Source organism: Podarcis muralis, chromosome 13 (assembly GCF_964188315.1).
Source record: "Podarcis muralis chromosome 13, rPodMur119.hap1.1, whole genome shotgun sequence".
NCBI classification, from domain to species: Eukaryota; Metazoa; Chordata; class Lepidosauria; order Squamata; family Lacertidae; genus Podarcis; species Podarcis muralis.
The window spans coordinates 2,567,562-2,589,467 of NC_135667.1; the positions used below are offsets into that span (position 1 = coordinate 2,567,562).

Genomic DNA, 21,906 nt, shown 5'->3' on the forward strand with positions numbered 1-21,906 from the left:
GATCCATCCCAGTCTGGGCTCAGACCTGGGTTCAGGACCGAATCAGCCTTGGTTGCCCTGGTGGATGACCTTTATAGAGAAAAGAACAGGGAGAGTGCAACCCTGCTCCTTCTGCTCTATCTCTCAGCAGTTTTTGATACCATTGACCACGGTATCCTTCTGGGCTGACTCTGCGGGATGGGCACAGTGCCTCTCTTCCTACCCTGCAGGATCATGTCCCAAGTAGAGAGAATGCTCTTTGGGGGCCCTGGTGCTTACCCTGTGAAGTGCCAAAGGGCACCTCTTTCCCCCCCAATGCTACACAACACCTATTTGAAGCCACGGAGAGTAGTCATTAGGACGCGTGGTGCCAGGTGTCATCTGTATACTGATGACACTGAGCTCCGTTTCTCCATTACATCTGAGTCAGGAGACGCTGTGCAAGCCCTGGACCAGTGCCTGGATGCAGTGGTGGACTGGATGCGGGCCAACAAGCTGACCTTGACACTTAGAAATACAGGGGCCTTGTGGGTGGATGGCTCCTGTGTCCAGGGTAAAGGTCAACCGCCTGTTCCAGACAGGGTAGCATTCCCCCCAAAGGATCTGGTTCGCAGCTTGGAGGTATTCCTGAATCCATCTTTGTGATTAGAGGCCCAAGTGACCTCTGTGGCTAGGAGTGCCTTCCACCAGTTTCTGTTGGTATGCCAGCTGCAACCACTCCTGGACTAAGAAAGCCTGACCCCAGGAGTTCATGTACTGATAACCCCAAAGACGTGATTACTGCAACATGTTTTACATGGGGCTGCCCTTCTATATGGTCCAGAACAGCCTTTCTCAACCTTGGGTCCCCAGTTGTTGTTGGACTACAACTCCCACCACCTCTAGCTAGCAGGACCAGTGGTCAGGGATGATGGGAGTTGTAGTACAACATCCAGGGACCCAAGGCTGAGAAAGGCTGGTCCAGAAGATGCAGCTAGTGCAGAATGTGGTGGCCAGACTGCTTACAGAAGCAGACTGCTGAAAACATACCACTCTGCTGCTGAGAAGACTGCACTGGTTAGCAATTAGCCAGAGGGCTGGGTTCAAGGTATTTGTATTAATTCCCAAAGCCCTAAACAGCTTGGGCCTAAAGTACCCTAAGGACCACCTGGTTCTCAATCACAAAGGTCTTCTGATGGGCACTTTTGGAGGCCCCAAATGCCCCTCAGGTTCTGGTGGCCTTACCAGGGACCGAGCCCTGTGAAACTCCCTGCCCGGTGGAACACCTCGCTAGTAGAGGTTCACCAGGAGTCATCCCTGTTTGTTTTCAGATGTCTTCTAAAAACCGTGTTACAGTGGTACCTCGGTTTAAGAACAGTGCGGTTTAAGAACCATTTGGTTTACAAACTCTGCAAAACCGGAAACAGTGTCTTGGTTTGAGAACTTTACCTCGTATAAGAATGGAATCCGTATGGTGGAAGGGCACCGGCGGCGGGAGGCCTCGTTAGGGAAAGTGCACCTTGGTTTAAGAATGGTTTTGGTTTAAGAATGGACTTCCGGAACGGATTAAGTTCGTAAATTGAGGTACCACTGTATTTAAATGGGCCTTTCAAACCTCAGATTCTTTGCCAACCAGCTTTTAATGATGTGCCTGACGTTTTAAAATTGTTTTTACTGCAGTGTTGTGTTTTCAGGTTGTATACCACCTTGTGATTTGTATCTCTCTCTCTCTCTGTCTTTTTTTTTTTAACAAAAGTGCAGTTTCTAAATATTTGCATACATAAATAAATAGTAAACACAAATGTTCCGGGGTGGCTGTTGCCCTGTTTTTGTTTTACTGTAGCACAAAAGTTGCCCCTACAGATGGGAACAACCTGGTAGCATTGGGGAAGCACAGAAGAACAATTAATAAAGTGGAAACTATAGTCTTGATTGCATCAACGACATGTTGCAGAATACACCCTGCCCCCCCCAAAAAACCCACACACCAGTTTGGAAGAACCCCAAGTTGATCCTGCCAGTAGCCTACGCTAGCTTGCACTCATAGTTAAGGCACATAGCTTAAAAGAGAAGAGAGGCCTGAGGTTGAGGTTGCTGGAGAGGGTGACTTGTCAAAACCTCACCTTTTATGTTGGTTTTCTTTTTGAAATCTCCATCAGATTTCATCACTGGTGTCTCAGGCAGAAGCTAGGAGAGAGATACTATTTGTTAATGTTAACAGAGAGAACACGATGGACCTACTAAAACTTCACTAGACCAATAACATGTACCTTCCTCACAATGGACTGTTAGGAAAATATATGAAGGGGCCGTCTGCAGCAGTCAGATTGTTAAAAGCAGGGAGATGCCTAAACATTTCTAACAGTGCAAAGACTGAACCAACCTTTTCTTGGCTCTTGTTTGATGCTGATACATTTTTCTTCCCACCCTTTGGTTCTCGGATCCTCTTGGCAGGGGGCTTACAGGTAACGTGTACATGATCTACAATGCAAAAAGGAAAAAAGAGTGCAGGGTGGGGGGGTCTGTCTTTCAGCTCGTCTGACAATATTCTGACTTCTGACCCCATCCCGCATGTCAAGGTACCTTTCACGTCTCTGTTGTTTTTAGGCGACTCTCTCCCGCTGAATCGGCTATAGAATCCAAATATCCTTATTCTCTCCTGGTGCGGTGAAAGAGAAGAGTAGGCGTTATAGTACTGACATGCTTCAATTAGTACCCAATTTCTAATAGGAGAGAAAGGCTGGGGCTCCTGGCTGCCATGCCTTTTGCCCTGGAGGTCAGTTGCCCCAGCTCCAAATGTATGGCAACTAAGAGACAAGCACTCTCTTCTTATGCCACAGACTCCAAACCACAGCCTTGGCATTATAAACTAGCCCTGCTCAACCAGAAGCCCCAGTTGGCTTAAGCTAGGATTTTCTTCCCCACACATAATATATTCATGGCTAGGACCCAAACCAATGGATTCAAGTTACAAGAAAGGAGAGTCCAACTAAACTTTAGGAAGAACAGTGGAACAGACTCCCCTGAGAGGTGGTGGACTCTCCTTCCTTGGAGGTTTTGAAGCAGAGGTTGGATGGCCATCTGACATGCATGATCTCGTTGAGATTCCTGCATTGCAGGGGGTTGGACTAGATGACCCTTGGGGTCCCTTCCAACTATACAGTTCTATGATTCTATGCATTTGAGTGCACAGATTTCTTCCTTGCTATTGGATCTGGGTTGGACTGGGTTAAGAACACGCATGCAGATTAGTAATCCAGACCCAGGGCAAAACTATCAGCCCCTGCTGTATAGTGGTCTTATCCAAGGAGAAGGGATGCAAAACCAATAGTGGAGCTAGACCACTTCCTCATTTAACAGCAGCAGTTCACCTTGTGTGGCCGCACATTTTTATACGATGGCACATTTTAGGTGAGGAAAGAAAAGGCTTGAAATATACTCAGAGTCGAGAGTGGATTTCATGCTCTTTATTCAGCTCATAGTGGTGAGGAGGAATGGAAGTTCCCCCAGAATGTCTGCTTTATATACATTATTTACACAATGGGCCCTACGTGATTGGCTAATTCCGGGATTCACCTGTAGGCCAATCAGGTTGCGGATTCACTTCTACCTGGAGCTGGATTGGGTGGCTCCTGTGGACCAACCAGATTGCTGCATTCTGGACCCTATTGTTCTAGGACCAATCAGACTGCTGCATTCTGGACCCTATTGTTCTAGGACCAATCAGACTGCTGCCTTTTGGATCCTATTCAACTCAGTACATAACAAGGCTCATAAGGGGATCATTCTACAAGTTAAAACAAAACAAAAAAATGGTGCAAGCAGTGGTATTGCACTTCTTCCTCTCATTCAAAATGGGATTCACAGAATATACCATCGTGCAACACCCACAGATGTGAAAGGGGAGCTGTGCATTAGCACAAGGGCTTGTGAGGATGCTATTCAGCTGCTGCAAGTTGCTAGTGATGATAGAAAATGAAATGAAATGAAATAACGAAAGGAAGTCCTCTCCCCTTGTTGTTCCCCCACACAAACATTAGTCACAGGGAACATAAAATGACTAATTAAGGAGCAATGTACCAAGAATCCCACAACAGAAAACAATGACGGGCCAAAGCTGGAAGGGAGAAGCTTTTTAATTCTTTTTTTAAAAAAAATCAGTGGCTCTAAAGACCCACAATAACCTTTGCTACCCCACAGCAGACAGGATGGTGCTGAAATCTGAGGGAGCTCCAGCTGCTCAATCCCTCACTTGCCTCCAAGGTTCCCAATGGGCCTTGCTGCCTAGTAGGCGGAGGTTAGAGGGCAACACCAGGGAAGATCAAGTATGATGGCAGGAAATGCATCCTTAAGAATCTCATGTTATTTCTGTTTCTGATAAAAGACTAGAATGGGGTTTTCCATTGCAAGAATGTTTTGTAAGTTGCTTTGATAGCTCTTCTTGGCTGTAAAGTGGGATGTTCTAAATAAATCAATAAGGTTTCCATTTCATTCCATACAAAAATTGCTACACAGATCATGTCTGAGAAAATACAGGAGAACACAGAAGATATTGGGCCCCAATGAAAGGATGCAATTATTCCAGAGAGAAATCAACCTAGGTTTATTGGGGGGGGGGTCATGGAACCTGCCTGTGTCACACCTGAATGCTTAATTGCTCTGCTTCGTTTGCCATCTTCACAGCAGCTTCAAAGTCCCTCTTGTCACCTTTGTTCTTTAGCTTGGCCTCAAAAAGAAAATACAGAACATAGCTATGATTTAAGAAGTGAGGGAGAAAGGGACAGTATGGATGCTGTTTCTTAACATCAATGGGGTGTCTGCTAAACACTTGGCTCATGTGTAGTTTACCTCCCCAAAGTCTGTCACTCCCAAAGCTTTTCTCCTCTATGCCTGGGAAAGGTGGCTGCGGGGAAGTAAGAAACAGATGAGGGGAAAATTCTGCATTCCTTATCTGCATGCACTTTTGCTCCTCTTTCTACAAGTCTGGGGCAAATCTGAGTTTAAATACACAGATCTGCCACTACTGTGCCTAAACTGACCCTCCTAGAGCTACAATTCCCAAGGTGCCTTGGGATAGCTAGACAGCTCTGAAATTAATCCAAGTTCATTGTGCAGCTGAGGCCTAATCAGGCCACTGTCTTTCCAAATTGCAGGGCTGGATTGCAGATGGAGGGAATGGGGGACGGGGACAAAGTTCTCCTCTGATCTTAAGATTAAGAAGTTTGCAGAAATCACACACCAGCTTTGCTAGCAGATTTTGGCAGCCTGCAGTCAACCTGTTTATTGAGCTCTCGTTTTGATTTGCTTGCAAGGAGGATATACAATGTCGTATCAAGCAACGGTTACCCCATAATTTCCAGTGCAATTTCCTGTCATTTTCCTTACTGCATAACATCTGCTTTTTTTTTGAGGGAGAAGCAGGTTTGTTGCACAAGTGCCCATTCCACTTTAATCGTGCGAAGAGAAGTACAGTGGTACCTCGGGTTACATACGCTTCAGGTTACATACGCTTCAGGTTACAGACTCCGCTAACCCGGAAATAGTGCTTTAGGTTAAGAGAACAGAACTCGTGCTCTGGTGGCGCGGCGGCAGCAGGAGGCCCCATTAGCTAAAGTGGTGCTTCAGGTTAAGAACAGTTTCAGGTTAAGAACGGACCTCCGGAATGAATTAAGTACTTAACCCGAGGTACAACTGTACTTCACACAGCACATAATTAAACTATGGAACTCGCTCCTACAGGAGGCAGGAATGGCCACCAACTTGGATGGCTTTAGAAGAGGATCAGACAAGTTCCTAAAGGAGAGGGCTATATTGATGGTTACTGACCATGATGGTTACACCATAATAATAATAATAATAATAATAATAATAATAATAATAATAATACATTTTATTTATACCCCGCCCTCCCCAGCCAAGACCAGGCTCAGGGCGGCCAACACCAGGTATAAAAACAATTGATTAAAATACAACTTTAAAACAAGATTAAAATGCAACATTAAAATGCAGCCTCATTTCAGTAGAAACTCAAATCAAAAACTTTTGGGGGATGAAAACGTCAAATCTTCACCAAGGCCAACTATCCAGACTGGTCCTAGGTGGGCCAGAAAAAAGCCAGAGGACTTTGCCCCCACAGCTGGAGGCAGCAATCTTTCTGAATACTGGTTGCTGGAAACCACAGGAGGGGAAGAGGGATCTTGTGCTAGAATCCTGCTTGTGGGTTTCCCATTGGTACATCTGATTGACAACTGTGAGAAAAGCATGCTGGACTAGATGGGCCATATTGCCTTGATCCAGAAGGCTCTTCTTAGGTTCTTATGCCCGAATGCGACTGGTCTGGATCCCACCCGCAAAAGAGCAAGCATCGGGAAGTCTTCACTTTTCCCAGCTATTGTTTGTAACTTCCTCCAGATCCTGCTCCCTTTCAAAAGACACCTCCTGTTCATTGGACCCTCTTAGAACCCATAACCTCATGGAGACTGGGACACCTTATTTTGTGAACAAGCCGCCATTAGCAAAAAGCCCCACTTACCACACCATTTCCCTTCGCATAAGATTCCTCAAAGTTCCTCAGCATGGAGGCAGAGATCCAAGCCCGGGTCACAGAGCTGCCCAAGAAGGTCACATGGTACTTGCACTGAAATGGGAATGGAAACCGAGAGCATGTCAGTTGTGGTGGGTGGCCATGCCTGTGAGAGAGAGAGTGTGAACACATCTCAGCTAAGGACTAAAGTGGGTAAGAACCTTTCAGCTGGAGCTGAGTAGTAATTGCTTTAGGGATAAAGTCAGATTTATCCCACCAACATGCAAGCACAATATAAAATAAATATACAAAATACTTAACAGGAAGTGAATCTGCCTGAGAAGAGAACAGGAAGTACTCTCCAATGTCTGGATCAGCCTCTATAATCCCAGGCCACCTATAAACACATGGTTGGAAAAGAGTGAAAGACACTGTAGTGAAGACACCGCCAGGCCAACCCTAGCTTCTCCTAGAGAACTGGAAAATGTTTTGAAGCCCCATTTAAAAAAGCAAACAACTTCTTCCATATGGCCCATATGACCCCAAAAGAGCTTCTGAAGACCTCAAAGGCCAATTTGTTCATCTTTTAACTAACAAATGTTACTATTAAAATCAGCCTCCTTTGGGAGGACCGTTATTTTTTTAACCTTTTACCCTTCTGGGAGGACTGGAGGACAATATATGCAATACCAATTTCGGTCCAGAAGTAAATTGGTGGAAAGTTATTTTGAAGGTTTAAAATGTTAAGCATACAGGTCGTATATTATAGAAGAACAAGCCTTGCTAAGGAGCAATCAGCATGGCTTCTGCAGGGAAGCCATTCAGTTTTCACACAGAACAGTGGTACCTCAGGTTACATATGCTTCAGGTTACAGACTCCGCTAACCCAGAAATAGTACCTCGGGCTAAGAACTTTGCTTCAGGATGAGAACAGAAATCGTGCTCCAGCGGCGCGGTGGCAGCAGGAGGCCCCATTAGCTAAAGTGGTGCTTCAGGTTAAGAACAGTTTCAGGTTAACAACGGACCTCCAGAACGAATTAAGTACTTAACCCAAGGTTCCACTGAACTTGCCTGAGGAAGAGCAGAGGTCTTAGCATCCATTGCATCCCTATGTCTGGACCTGCCACTCTGCATGTACTGAGAGCAAAGGTCTGAACCAGGAGTTTGCTGTTCTCATAGAGGCTGTTCCCATGGAAGTGTGGGATCAGGGCTCTAAGCTGCATGCAGAGGCCTCCCAAATCTCTTGCACCTTCAATGCAAGGAAAGTGGTGAATCTGGACATACAGCTGTCATGGAGGAGGCAGGACTAGCAAGTGCATCCCTTCTCTCTCATCACACCTGCAAACGGCTAGTGTCAACAAAAGGAGATGCGTACAGTGACCTCATACAGTGGTTGCTTCTGCAGTGGTCTGTCTCTCTACAATTGTCATCCTTCGCTCACATACTTTTTATGGAGAAGTCAGTTGTTGCATACCAGGATTTTTCTATGTTGCTCTCCTTTGTTTTCTCAGACATGGTTTGTGGTGCTGCATATTGTTTTTGCAATAAAACATCATTGTGGTGTCTCCCTGACCTGTGTGGGTCAAGTGCTATTGAGGCTTTTCAGGGATTCTGTGCCTTTAATTAAATGCTTCCTGTTTGCAAGTTCAGTCTGTTTTATTGCTTCCTGATTAGTTGGGGATTAGTGGGGAACAGCCTATTAATTGCCTCCTCTCAATAGCCTTTCTTAATTGCTCCAATGCGAGTTTCTGGTAGGGAGACTTTGATTACCCAGCTCCATTGGTTTTTCTTTTGATAGCTAAAATTTGACACTGAGGAAAACAAAAAGAGGCAATTCGAGGAGCAATTAGCGGTTAGATTGTCAGGCTGCTTTTTATTTATTTTAAGCATTTATAAATCCACTTTCTAGGCAAAAAGGCTCCCAGTGTGGCTTGCAAAAACCAGCAGTAAAACCTAAAAAGACATGATGCACGAGGAAAACTGAATGGGATGGAGGAAGACTACAATTAGCAGGACCTGGATTCAAATCGCCACTTAGTCATCGGGTGACCTTAGGCCAGTAATGGCCAAACTTGGCCCTCCAGCTATTTTGGGACTACAACTCCCATCATCCCTAGCTAACAGGACCAGTGGGATCATGGGAATTGTAGTCCCAAAACAGCTGGAGGGCCAAGTTTGGCCATCACTGCCTTAGGCCAATCACAATGTCTCAGTCTAACCTACCTTACAGGGTTGTTGTGAGGATAGCACAAATAGTGCTCATTAATCGTTCCTCATCATCCTGGAAAAAAATGACAAGTGGGGTGCCACAGGGTTCTGTCCTGGGCCCATTGTTGTTTAACATCTGTATAAATGACTTGGATGAAGCAATTGAGGGGATGCTCATCAAATTTGCAGATGACACCAAACTGGGAGGGGTAAATAATGCCACAGAAGACAAAATCAGAATTCAAAATTACCTTAACAGATTGGAGAACTGGGTGCTAGCTAACAAAATGAATTTCAATAGGGACAAATGTCAGGTTCTGCACTTAGGCAGGAAGAACCAGATGCAGAAATATAGGATTGGGGACACCTGGCTTACTACCAGTATATGTGAAAAGGATCTAGGGGTCTTGGTAGACCACAAGCTCAACATGAGGCAACAGTGTGATGCAGCAGCAAAAAAGGCTAATGCTATTCTAGGCTGCGTCAACAGAAGTACAGTGTCCAGATCAAGGGAAGTAATAGTACCACTCTCTTCTGCCTTAGTCAGACCACACCTGGAATACTGTGTCCAATTCTGGGCACCACAATTTAAGAAGGATGTTGACAAGCTGGAACGTATGCAGAGGAGGGCAACCAAGATGATCAAGGGTCTGGAAACCAAGCCTTATAAGGAGCGCTTGAAGGAGCTGAGTAAGTTTAGCCTGGAAAAGAGGAGACTGAGGAGATATGAAAGCCATCTTCAAATATCTTAAGGGTTGTCACATGGAGGAGGGAGCATGCTTGTTTTCTCCTGCTCTGGAGGGTAGGACTCGAACTAACGGCAAGAAAGGAGATTCTGACTAAATATTCGGGAAAAAATTCTGACAGTAAGAACTGTTCAGCAGTGGAACAGACTCCCACGAGAGGTGCTGGACTCTCCTTCCTTGGAGGTTTTTAAACAGAGGTTGGATGGCCATCAGTCACGGACGCTTTAGCTGAGATTCCTGCATCGCAGGAACCTTGAACCTTGGGGTCCCTTCCAATTCTAAGATTCTATAAAGCCCGGAGATGCGCTGGGCATGTAAGTAAAGCTGTGTTTCTGGGGAGCTCCCCTTTCTGCGGCTTAGAGGCCCCATTCTTGGCCAGTTTTTCTGTCAAAAGACTGCAGCTGCTGTACTGGCAAGGGTGCTCAGAAAGATTGGCTATTTTGGCTAAGCCTTTCAAGGAGGGTCAGCAGCTGAAAAAACTGCAGGGATCAAGACACATAGAACTGAGGTTTTTAAGGAGCTGAGATTTAAGTACAGCAGAGCAAAACGGGGGTTTTCACTCTGAGAGACCTGGGCAGGTGTATTTTTGCCCTGGGGTGTGTGCCTGTGTGTTGTGTGTGTTGTGTTGGTTAACTAGTGCTGGGACTACTGTTTTGCGCTCCAAGCCTGACGATAAGATGGCAATGGAAAACTGGTTTGTTTAGCACGGTGTAGTGTGCTGCCCACACAATCAATACTTTCTTGCCACTGCACTGCACGATATCCTGAAGCCCGTTTTTTTAAAAAATAACCCCTGCTGTGTTTATGGCTCCCTCTTTCTAATTTGGCACTCTCATTTGTTTCAATGGGACTTGCATCCCTGTAACACATGCCCTATGTTAAGGGCAAAGGGGGACCTTATCATTATTATTATTTCAATTTATATACCAATCTTTACCGAAAGATCTCAGGGCAGGGTACAACATTAGAAACACTTTACAATACATCCCATGATAAAAACATAGTAAAAAGCATGCTTGTTTGTTGTGGGATGGGTGCTCATCTATGCAGGTGTCTCTCAGCATCTACATAACTTCATCAGCATCAAAATGCCAGCCCATATTTCTTCCCACTTAATCCACAGAAAATCAAGTGCTATAAAACAGCCTGTTTGCAGTATCTGAGGCTGCGTACACACTATGCCTTTAAAGCACTTTTGAAGCACATTACATTTCCAAAGAATTCTGGGCACTGTAGTTTGTCAAAGGGTGCTTTCAGGAACTGTAACTCTGTGAAGGGAAAAGTACAGTGCCCAAAATTCTCTAAGGGAAATAATGTGCTTTGAAACTGCTTTAAAGTTACAGTGTGTACGCAGCCTCTATGGCTCCTTTGTGATATCAGACCTCTGCCTAGAAGCACCGGAGAGTTGTGTGTTCCTTCCCTACCATGGGTATCCATATTGCTTGGCCCACACGATTGACCCAGGAATATAAACAGCATAGACCACCTCGTTCTCAGACCCTGACCATGTTTCCTCTGGAATGCTGCAGCTGTTGTGCTCGAGATCTGCAACGGAAAATAAACACCCCGCTGAAAAGAATCTGGGAAGTCTGTGTAATTGAAATAAATGCATTTTCTCTACCCCGACCCCTTTTCACTTCTCCCTCCCCTTTACTGAATGCAAGCCCCTTTGGGGCAGGGACCCTTCCTTTTGTACTGCTGCATAAGGTACAATACATAGTGACAGCAGCAAAACGAAATAACTCATAGAGAAGGCACCAAAAGCAACCCATTGCAGTGACTGGAAGAGGTTCTAGACTCCCACAAGACGCCTTCGTTTTGAAAGGGTAGATTTTACAATGGTCCAGAGCATGTGATGATGGTGATGCCTTATAATCTCATGTTCACTGGGCCACCTGGGTCAGACTGATACTCCAGTCTTCCCAAACCTGGTGCCTTCCAAATGTTGGAGCTGGTACTTTTTATCAGCCCAGGGCTGATGGGAGCTGTAGTCCAAGTCTGGTCTATTCTGACAGGCAGCAGCCCTCTAGCTTCTCAAGTAGTATTTCCCTTCACCTGATTTATGGACTACAACTTTCCGGACTACTGACCATTGCTGGCTGGGACTGATGGGAGCTGGAGCTTAAAAACATCTGGAGAGCCACAGGTTGCCCAGGCAGACAGGGGTTCTGCGGGACACTGAGCAGTCACAATTTTTCATATTTAACTGAGGGGAGGAGAGGCCACCAAATGTCTGTCAGCCCCTGCAGGAAAAGGCTTGCCTTTCCCTTCTGTTTTACCTGGGTTCTGGCTACATGTCCAGTCCTCAGACAGAACCGATGGGTCTATGTCACTGCTAAGCCGCCTCCACTTCTCACAGGTTGGATAAGAGCACTGGACCCATGCCATGCACCAGCCTAGAGTGGTGAAAAGGGGGAAATCATGAAACAGTGGACTTCAGCTTTATGGAACATGTTGGAGCTGCACAAGGTGGAGGTGCAGGTGGAGTAGATGAGCACCACTCAGGCTAACTCTAAGTGTGTGGATTCTTCTGTTAGAGGGGATTAAAGCAATCTGTCTTAATATGAATTGCAGCTATGTTATGGGCTACCATATGAAGATATGTGTTCCTATCTTCTGAGGAGACTGGGGCTTTCAGCTCTCCAGATGTGGGTCCATCTATGGTTGTTGCTTGGGGCTTCCACAAGCCAAGGTACTCAGGGATTCTGAAATGCAGGATGCTTCAGCTGTGCCCAAGACAACCACAGAAGAGTAAGCAACACACCTCCACTTGCTGTCATGTACAGCTCCTGATTAAAGCCACTCCAAAGTATCAGCAATGATTTTACAGCCCGTTTAGACAATGGCACTTCCTTCTCATGTGCCTTGGGTGGCAAGCCTGTCCTTGCTGAACACCAGTCAAAACATTCACCTGCTCATTGTTGAATGTGATAGATGCTGTCATCTGTCACATTCCAATGTACACAGAACAATAACAACACAAATGCAAACAGCCAGAAGGGCTGGATATTAAAGAAAACTGAAGGAGGGTGGAGAGAGAGAGAAAGCTGGTATGATGTTAAAGCCACAATGACCAATTGCATACTTTGTGGCTGCAACACCATGCCAAATTCTCTCTCACACACACCCGCCCCCGCTGTTTTCCTCAACATCCAGCCTGATGGATGTTTAAGTTCTGGAGAACTTAAAAGTGCTCATGATTTTCTGACATTTTGGTTGTCCTACTTTGGATTTTGTTTCTCCTGTGGACCAATATCTATGCTTTCCCCCCTCTATACATAGGATAGGCAACCTCCGTGTAAAATAATAAATTGACTCAAATCTGACATCCAAGACAGCAACAACTCAGAAACCAGTGGGAGAGAGGTCTTGAATCTCCCGAGGCACTCTGCGGCTCCAAAATATCATTATTCAACAAAGGACCTTGAAAGGGAGACTTCAGGATGAAACTGCTGAACTAGAAATCAGGAGAATGGCTTCGTCTCCCACTACAGGTGGTAAAATAACCTCACAAAGTGATCATTGTGCTAATGTCACCTATTAGTACTGCTGCTGTGAATGGCGGTCGCTGTGCTCATCTTACCTGCATTTATGGTTGGCTTAAAAGCATTGTCACAGAGCCTTATATTCCACAGCCCTCTGGACCACTGTCTACACCCCCTTCCCCACCCTCCAATACTCCCAACTATATGTGTCTGCCAATTTCATGCAGGTGAAGTCTAACCAAGAAAGAAAGCTACTGCCATCATAGTCTTTATGGTGCCACAAGACCCTTGGCAGTTTCCCCATAATTAATGGAATATCTAACAACAGCAGCTCTGCAGCCTCCTTTGTAGGTGTTCTGTGAGGCAATGCACTTCATTTTATTATTTTTAAGCAGTGGGCCACTCAGCTCACTTTCTTGTTCTTACAGCAAGTTATTTAAGGTTGCTTCAATCCCCGCCAAACGTCCAGGGCTTTCCCCTGTGGACTGTGCACAAAAAAACGGCAGGAGCGCCGCAGCCCACCAGAGCTCCGAAGCCAGCCTGGCTGATCTGCCTTCGATCCCCCATCCCCATTTGTCCCCCATCCTCCCTAAAAACCCTCTGGAGCAGCAGGAAGGGTTCAGCTCACTGCAGCCACTTCCTCCTCGGTCTGCCTCCGCCTTCTCCTGCATTTCCTCTTGGTCAACTTGGACGTGGGCGTTGCCCTGAACTTTCTTCTTGGGCGCACCTTTCCGGTTTTCCTTACGCCCTCCATTGTCTCCTCCTGATTTCTCATCTGCCAGGAGACAAAGAGAAACAAGTTGTTGTGCGCGCCCGTGTTTGCCTCTTTGCAAAAACACCAGGAGAGCGGTGGTGGGGTGGCAGCAGCGGAGCTGGTGAGTGCGGGGAGGAAACTGTGAGCTGCCTAGTAGTCAAGAGCAGCAGCTTGTTTTGAAACACTGGAAAGAATGTGGATCTCTGCCCTACACAGGGCTTGTGGCCTCTCTCCCTGGGGCTGCACCGGTACTGAGTCACTTCCCTTTGCCAGGCTTCCCAGCCACCCTGACACGTTCGGCCCATGGCCAATGGCACCTGCTGCTCCCGTCTTGCACAGCCCCTATTCATTTCAACTGAGGTTTATCCCTGGTGTGTTTTGCTCAGTGCTTGTTCATGCAAGAGACTTACGCTATGTACACATTAGGGGTTCAAGACATAGCAAGGTAGTTTCCGCCACTGTGGTTCAAAGAGAGGGCAAGGGTGTCTTCACCTGATGCACATTACCTGTTTGGTTTTTCCATGCCTGCATTCCCTCCCCACAAAACTCCTATTCACAAAACTGTCATCTGAGCATGCTCAGTGGCTGACTCAAGCATATACACCTCTGCTTAACTGCAAAATGAATGTGGCTTTCGTTTTCAAATCGGATGGAAGATAGTTTGAACAACAAGGTTTATCAAGAAACCACAGGATATGAATTGTGCCAGAGCCATGTGTACATAGTTTCAAACACCAGCAGTGGGAGCGTACTAGAGCCAGAGTAAATAGTAATATGTACATAGGCTTACTTTTCTCCTGTCTGTCCTTATTCACAGAATGTGTTCCGTGATTCTTTTTTTTTAGCAGATGCCGCTTCTGATCCAATTCTGAAACAATCACCTCACTTTTCTTTCCAAAGACAACGTCCTCTGCCACTGGAGAGACCCCCAAAGTCTTCCTGAAGAAAAGAGCACAAGCACACAGTTGGGGCCTACTTCAGTAGGGTGGAATATTGAAAACTAGTCTGCTTGGGGACATTGATACAAGTTGCACTGATATGTTTCCAGCAGGGGTGAGCAATTCTCAGTTTCTCATTTCTCCAGTGGGAAGATCAGTTGCCCATATCTCTGTGAATTTTTTAAGTGCTCATGAAAAGTCACCGGCATTTTAGTGATGATTTTTCCAAATATACCCATGCTTGTATAAAATTTTGACCAATAATTTTGCAGACCAATTTTCCCTAACTGTAATACCTTTGTATGCTATTTACACTAATATGCACACATGTTTGTGCATACTTTAACCTACTATGTACATTTTTGGACGCATTACTTGGCTTGAAGAACTGTACCTCAAAATTCAAAGAAATGTGAATTTTGAGAGGTAGCTGGGGCTTTGTTCTCGTAGTGTTTCAGAAAGGGCAAATTAGGTTCACCTTTAAATGAGAACTGAGTTTGAATGTCTCCCCCATCCCCAGAGGAAGGAACAATGTCGCTCATCACCACCACTATGAACCTGGGAAGGTTATAACTTAGGTCATAACAGTTTTCAGCCTCCTGGATCATTCCCCAAAATTTGTAGCTAAATAAACATGGAGATGAGTGCACTCTCCTCATCCAAGGGGAAGTGATGCTGTGTGAAGGTTTCCCTGAACTTTACATCCCTCACAAGAAACATAAAGGACCTTCTTTCAGGCCCAAAGTTTGCTTTTTAAGAGAATAAGTTTAACTCTTCCCCTGCCACTGTTTCCCGGCTCTAATTGTCTACCCCGTGTATCTAAAAGGCACCATTAGTTACATTTAGAGCCCCCTTGATGCAGAGAGGAAGTTGCTTTGGGCAGAGAAAAGATGTGTGCAGAAAGGGTTAAGTGCCATGTCCCTCCTGCAGAAGACACACGTCTTTACCTTGGCCAGAGCCATGGCTGGGGTTTGCCCTGGTGACCCCTGCAGAGGCGTGACATTGAGGCTCCCAGCTTGTATGCATGTGTATGCTAATACGTGTATGCGTGTGTGTGTGTGTGTGTGTGTGTGTGTGTGTGTGCGCGCGCGCATGCCAGCCAAACAGCGTCTTTGACCCTGGTGAAAGAAAGCCTAGTTACACCCCTGCCTTGGTCTCTGTGACACTTGAGATATATATTTTCAAGACTTACCCATAACCTGTGACCTTAATTGGTTTGAAACTGATTTTAACTGAATTTTAAGTTGCCCTGGAACCTTATAGTAACATCCTCCCATTGGAGGTGTTCTTTAACAATATTCCAAGGAGGGCGCCTGGGAACACCAACTAAAACTAAACTCTGCTACATAGACATTTCCTGTACTTGGGCACCACCTTGAGGCCAAAGCGTGATTTTCACATGCCTGGAGATTCCTGCATTGAATTTCTAAATAATATTGCCCAGGTAGGCAGTCTCGGGGCTTTTTTTACACAACTGAGGCTTAAATCAGCTTTTGCTTTCATTAGTTTGCAAACGTGAATGAAAATCCCACACTGATAGCAGTCATTTCTTTCACATTATGTCCTTCAATAGATAACATTCACACACAACTTACACAGAACACTCCCATAAACTGAAATACGCCGTATGAGGGAGTATCAGAGCAAGTTTAGCAATTCGCAATATAAAACTGCTGGTAGAGATCTATGATTTTTTTATTAATTTAGGTCAGCCTTCCTGGTGCCCTCCAGATGGTTTGGGCTACAACTCCACATAGCTGTACTGCCCTCACAGGAACACAACACCAATATTTGTTTACTGCCTCCTTCACATTTCTTCCCTCTGGCAAGAGATAATTTTCCTTGCCCTCTTAATAAAACCATACCATCCAAGCTCTCAGATTTACCTGTGATGTTACAAGACGCTCATTATCATTCCTATGTCGCTTTTTAGCTGGAAAATCGCCACACATTTCTTATCTAATTCATACTGACTAACTAAAGTTCCCAGCTATCTTTTTTCCCCGGCAGGGGCCCTACGCCGTTCACAGTAGCACAACCAAGCAGGCAACCCTTTTCCTCCATCACCAGAGCTGAACTGCTCCACCTTATGAATTCCTGCTTGTCACATATCTGCTAAAGACACAGGTGGGGAAAGGCTCAACAAACCTGCTTTACAATGTCAGGTACATAAATCTGATAGCCTTTGTTACCGCGCCATGTGAAAGATAGGAGGGATACAGGCCTGATTTGTCCACCCAGGAATGGGGAATGTCAGGTTTAGAAGTCAAGTGCAGCACTAAAGGGCTTTCTGTCTGGCTCTTGGAACTCACCCCAGGCCACACACCCTTCACCGGCCCCGCTTTGCGCCCTCCTTGAGTGTTTGTGCTTGGCTGGAATGTGTTCCTGACCACTGATAATGCCCTTTGTGTTATGTATTGAAGTTCTCACCCTGGGCCAACAGGGGAATACTGTAGATAGTCCAGGTCCACATATGCAAATAAGGGATCGAAAGTGACGTTCAGTGATTGGATAGTTACAGAAAGTGTTACAGTTGCGTTGTAGTGGAGCTCTATATAAGCAGGCTGGCTGAACCCTTCAGTTCAGTTCTGTTCTGACCAGTGAATAAACAGGAGCTTTTTGGAGAATCGCTGTGTCGTCTGATATGTTCACCCACAACTTAACACTTTGCTTGCCTGGCTGGAGGATAGAGAGGGGGGTGAGAGTATGTGTAGAAACTGTGCAAAGGTAAAATCTGCATCCATTGCCCTGCCTTCTTTTGCCTCTGGCACTGTCCACCACTGCCAGGTACACACACACACACACACACACACACACACACACACACACCCGCCACAGTAGGTTCTCTAGGAGGCAATGTGGTGCTCGGGTTGAAAAAGGTTCCCTGTGCCCTGCTTTAGGGTCTCCTTGCTTGCAGCACTTTGGATTCTGGTCAGCTCCTTCCCTGCAGTAGCGAAGCACAAGCCCACAACGTTCAAGGTGCAAATTACAGAAATTGATTTTGAGGAACGGCTTGGGAATGCCTCTGGGAACGTGAAGAGCTCTCCGCCTTCAGCAGCGAGGCCGAATATGCAGCCGTGCAACTCACCTTCCCAGATCTTGTTTCTCAGTAGGCTTTGCCGAAATGGTTCTCTTCGCAGTGTCTTCTGGAAATAAAAAAGCAAAACAGCTTTAAATAGCTAAGCCCTGAAGGATTATGAGTTCATAAAATAGTTTGATGTTGGCTTGAGCGATAATCACTGCCAGCTCCCAAACATTATCTTCAAAAGTTGACAGGCTTCCAAAGTTTCAGCCATTAATAGTGCTTCTCAGATGTGAGTCTGACTGAATTCAAGGGGGTTACTTCCAGGTAAGTAGGAATATGATTGCAACTGTAGTGGCACAACTCATGGCAGACGGCAAAGCAAGTACTCCAAGATTTTAAGCAGCATCTAGTTGCGGGAACCAAGGGGGGGAAGCCAGTTTCAGCTCTCCGTCTGTAGCCTCCTTCATTCCTGCTTTCTGTTAACACAATATTATGTTGCTGCTGTGGGGAGGGGTCATTCAGAGGGCCTTCTGGGGGACTAAACACTCCTTGTCCATTCCATCCTTGCCCCTCAAGGGAACCATGCGATAAAACCAACTGAAATTACGACCAAGTGTTTGTGTGTGAAGTGCCTCAGATTTTAGTGGCCATGTCTATGTTACAGCAACATCTTTCTGCCCTCGTGTCTCTCCCCGACCCCAACCAACATACCCATACACTCCTGCAAAGGCTTCTGAAGCGCACTCTGGACAATCTCCTCGAACTGTGCATCGGTGAGGCCACCTTCTTCCTGCCAAAAGATGAGCAAATGTAACAACAATACCACGCCCTGCATAGTAAGCACAGGCCCCCGGCTAGCATTGGCAGAGGGGCTGCTTTTAAAACAGTTTTGAAACATCGGCTGGTCCAGGCTTTTATTTGGTCCCCAATGATCAGAACGTATTTGTCTCTGGATTCATTCTACATAGTTCTTTGTTACTGCTCTGTTTTCAAGGTCGTTTGCTAGTGTAAAGCCTTAAACCAAGGGCCATTTATGTATCTTATGCATAGCTACAGTCACTATAAAGGTAAAGGTACCCCTGCCCATACGGGCTAGTCTTGCCAGACTCTAGGGTTGTGCGCCCATCTCACTCAAGAGGCCGGGGGCCAGCGCTGTCCGAAGACACTTCCGGGTCACGTGGCCCGCGTGACGTCGCTGCTCTGGCGAGCCAGAGCCGCACACGGAAACGCTGTTTACCTTCCCGCTTGTAAGCGGTCCCTATTTATCTACTTGCACCCAGGGGTGCTTTCGAACTGCTAGGTTAGCAGGCGCTGGGACCGAACGACGGGAGTGCACCCCGCCGCAGGGATTCGAACCACCGACCTTTCGATCAGCAAGCCCTAGGCGCTGAGGCTTTTACCCACAGCGCCACCTGCGTCCCACAGTCACTATAAAATACCACAAAAGAAAAACTGCCAGTTCTCAGAAACCCCCTCCGAAAAAAGCATGAGGCAGAATACTGACATACACACACGAAATAAAAAAATAAAAAGCAGGCAACACTAAAACCAAACAAGCAACCCGTCCCCAACAAACAAAAACAAAGCAACCCTCTCAAAAAACAAAGAAAAATACAGGCAAAATACCCACAACTGCAAACTGCTTAGAATCAAGTAGAATAAAACTTTTGTGAATAAATAAATGTATTATTTTTGGTTGGACTAGATGACCTTTGCGGAAGGTCCATTCCAGCACGACATTTCTATGATTAAATGTGAGGCCCAGAAACATTCTGGAGGAAGGGCAGGTCGTCTATGTGCCTGCTCTTTATTTTCCAGCCCAGCCCAACTCATGGTGGTTAAAAAAACGTTTTTTAAAAACAATGTCTGAGGGCACCATGGCTCCCTGTTGGGAATCCCTACCCTAAATGGTCTTGGACCCAGTTGCCACATGGACCACCTGCTCCCAGGTCAACCTGCCCCACTTTAAAACCTGCCTTGCAGGCTCTGCTTCCCAGGAAATGAGCATGAGGGACCTGGCTGGGGCTTTGGAATGACTTCCCTGTGGTCATTCACCCGGCTCTCCCTCCATTGTCTTCCAGACAGAAACGGAAAACGTTTTTGGTCAAACCAGTTTTTAATCGCTAGCTTTAGCCCTGTTTTTTAATTATTTTAGTTGAACATTTTAAATAGTTTTAAATGTCTCTTCATATTTAATATTACCGTATTTTTCGCCCCATAGGGCGCACATGCCCATAGGGTGCACCTAGTTTTTTGGGGGGGAAATAAAGAGAGAAAAAATTATTTCCCCCCCAGGTGCGGGGCTGGGGCGGGGGAAGCCTGAGCTTCCCCCGACCCCAGCCCCCAGAACAGGCTGCTATCCGCAAGCCGTGAGAGAGCTGCGCGACTTCGTGCAGCTCTCCCACGGCTAGCAGAGAGTTGCATGAAGCCGGAAGCCTGGGGCGTGCTGAGCTCAGCACGCCCCAAGCTTCCGGCTTCGTGCAACTCTCTGCTAGCCGTGGGAGAGCTGCGCGACTTCACACAGCTCTCCCACGGCTAGCGGAGAGCTTCAGCGGAAGCCTGCATTCGCCCCATAGGACGCACACACATTTCTCCTTCATTTTTGGAGGGGAAAAGGTGCGTCCTATAGGGCGAAAAATATGGTATGTATTATTTATATAGGTGGGTTTTGGCCTTGCTTGTTAACTGGTCTGAGTATTTACTGGTGGAAGAATGGTAAGCAAGCACCTGACGGTCATAACCATAGCACTCTTCCGTCCCAGAAATACGGAGCTGCAAAATGAGGCCTGTATAATGAGATTCCTTCAGTGCAAGATTTTGCACCTTCCCTCAGAGAGGTTTAGCTTGCTTCCTGCGGGAACAGTTTTCATAGAATCATAGAGTATCAGAGCTGGAAGGCATCCCAAGGGGCATCTAGTCCAACCCCCTGCAATGCAGGAATTTATCTAATTGTTTCCCACAACACCACTCACTCATTGCCTGAAGTTATTTCCACGCATTTTAATTCACATCTGGGTGGTGCTCTCGCCTTTCGTGAGTATAGCTTAAGGCCTGCTGAAGAGGCACAACTGAACTTCGGAAGAAATTTGCATAAAAAGTAAGGTTAGCAGGGCCCATGTTTAATAACTGCCAAAGAAAATCATAACCTCTGGCAAACTATTCCCCAACTGAAAAAAAGAGAGGGGAGGAATATAAATTTCATGTGGCCTTTAAAGGCTGGATCTACACTGATCTCTAAAAACACTATTAAAAACAACGTTAAATATTGTTATATATCGCTCAATGTATTTTTCCATTGCCAGCAGTTTGCAGCTCTGCAGCTCCCACTGGTGTCAAATTGTTATAACTCATTTTTAATGTTATAACCGACCAGTGTAGATTAGTCCTAAGTCTACACCTCCTCAGAGAAAGGGATGCCTCTGTTGTTGACTGCAAACACCACATTTCCCAAGTTTTCTCAACAGCAGAAAACTCTGAGCTAGGAAAAAGGTCCCTGAAACAACGTATGTTGATTACATCCCAGCTACACAAAGTATCATCACGGTGCCCTAGCGGTACAGACGTAAATGTGACTCATTCATAGCTCAGTCCGAGCCAAAATTTAACAAGCTTTCAACCATTGCCAGGGATCAGCCCTGGGGCATATGGAAGAATAAAGATGAGGGTGCTTCTGAACATATGCAGAGGGGTCTTTCCCTCAATCATGGCAGGCCCTCTATCCACAGGCCAAGCAACCCTCAACTTAAGTATCCTCTGAAAACGAGAAGGGCAAAACTTTTAGTGGTTTTTGTGGGGTGGGATATTAACTATTTTAAAATAGTTGTTATCTACCAAGAGTTTCCAAGGAGAGAGCTCTGAAGATTTGACTTGGAAAAATCCTCCCTTGAGGGAGCAAACCCATATAATAAATAGGTAAAGGTAAAGGGACCCCTGACCATTAGGTCCAGTCGTGGCCGACTCTGGGGTTGCGGCGCTCATCTTGCTTTATTGGCCGAGGGAGCCGGCGTACAGCTTCCGGGTCATGTGGCCAGCATGACTAAGCCGCTTCTGGCAAACCAGAGCAGCGCACGGAAATGCCATTTACCTTCCTGCTGGAGGGGTACCTATTTATCTACTTGCACTTTGATGTGCTTTCGAACTGCTAGGTTGGCAGGAGCAGGGACCGAGCAATGGGAGCTCACCCCGTCGCGGGGATTCGAACTGCCGACCTTCTGATCAGCAAGTCCTAGGCTCTGTGGTTTAACCCACAGCGCCACCCCCGTCCTATAG

The 21,906-nt window shown here is 46.2% G+C and overlaps 1 protein-coding gene across 5 annotated transcripts in view; it reads right to left on the minus strand.

The window, feature by feature from the left end:
• Positions 1-21,906, minus strand: part of ZCWPW1 (zinc finger CW-type and PWWP domain containing 1) — a 58,131-nt gene that overhangs the window by 27,101 nt on the left and 9,124 nt on the right. For 3 of the 5 annotated variants that reach the window (XM_077916795.1, XM_077916793.1, XM_077916791.1), the window contains 12 exons: positions 18,349-18,427; positions 17,701-17,758; positions 14,465-14,613; positions 13,549-13,695; positions 11,715-11,831; positions 10,860-10,980; positions 6,803-6,878; positions 6,491-6,595; positions 4,601-4,684; positions 2,542-2,617; positions 2,342-2,439; positions 2,082-2,145 (listed from right to left, as the gene is read on the minus strand). In XM_077916795.1, the coding sequence (XP_077772921.1) occupies positions 2,082-2,145; positions 2,342-2,439; positions 2,542-2,617; positions 4,601-4,684; positions 6,491-6,595; positions 6,803-6,878; positions 10,860-10,980; positions 11,715-11,831; positions 13,549-13,695; positions 14,465-14,613; positions 17,701-17,758; positions 18,349-18,427 (1,174 nt within the window). The remainder of the gene's footprint in view (positions 1-2,081; positions 2,146-2,341; positions 2,440-2,541; positions 2,618-4,600; positions 4,685-6,490; positions 6,596-6,802; positions 6,879-10,859; positions 10,981-11,714; positions 11,832-13,548; positions 13,696-14,464; positions 14,614-17,700; positions 17,759-18,348; positions 18,428-21,906) is intronic. The other 2 variants (XM_077916794.1, XM_077916792.1) reach the window with 1 other exon arrangement.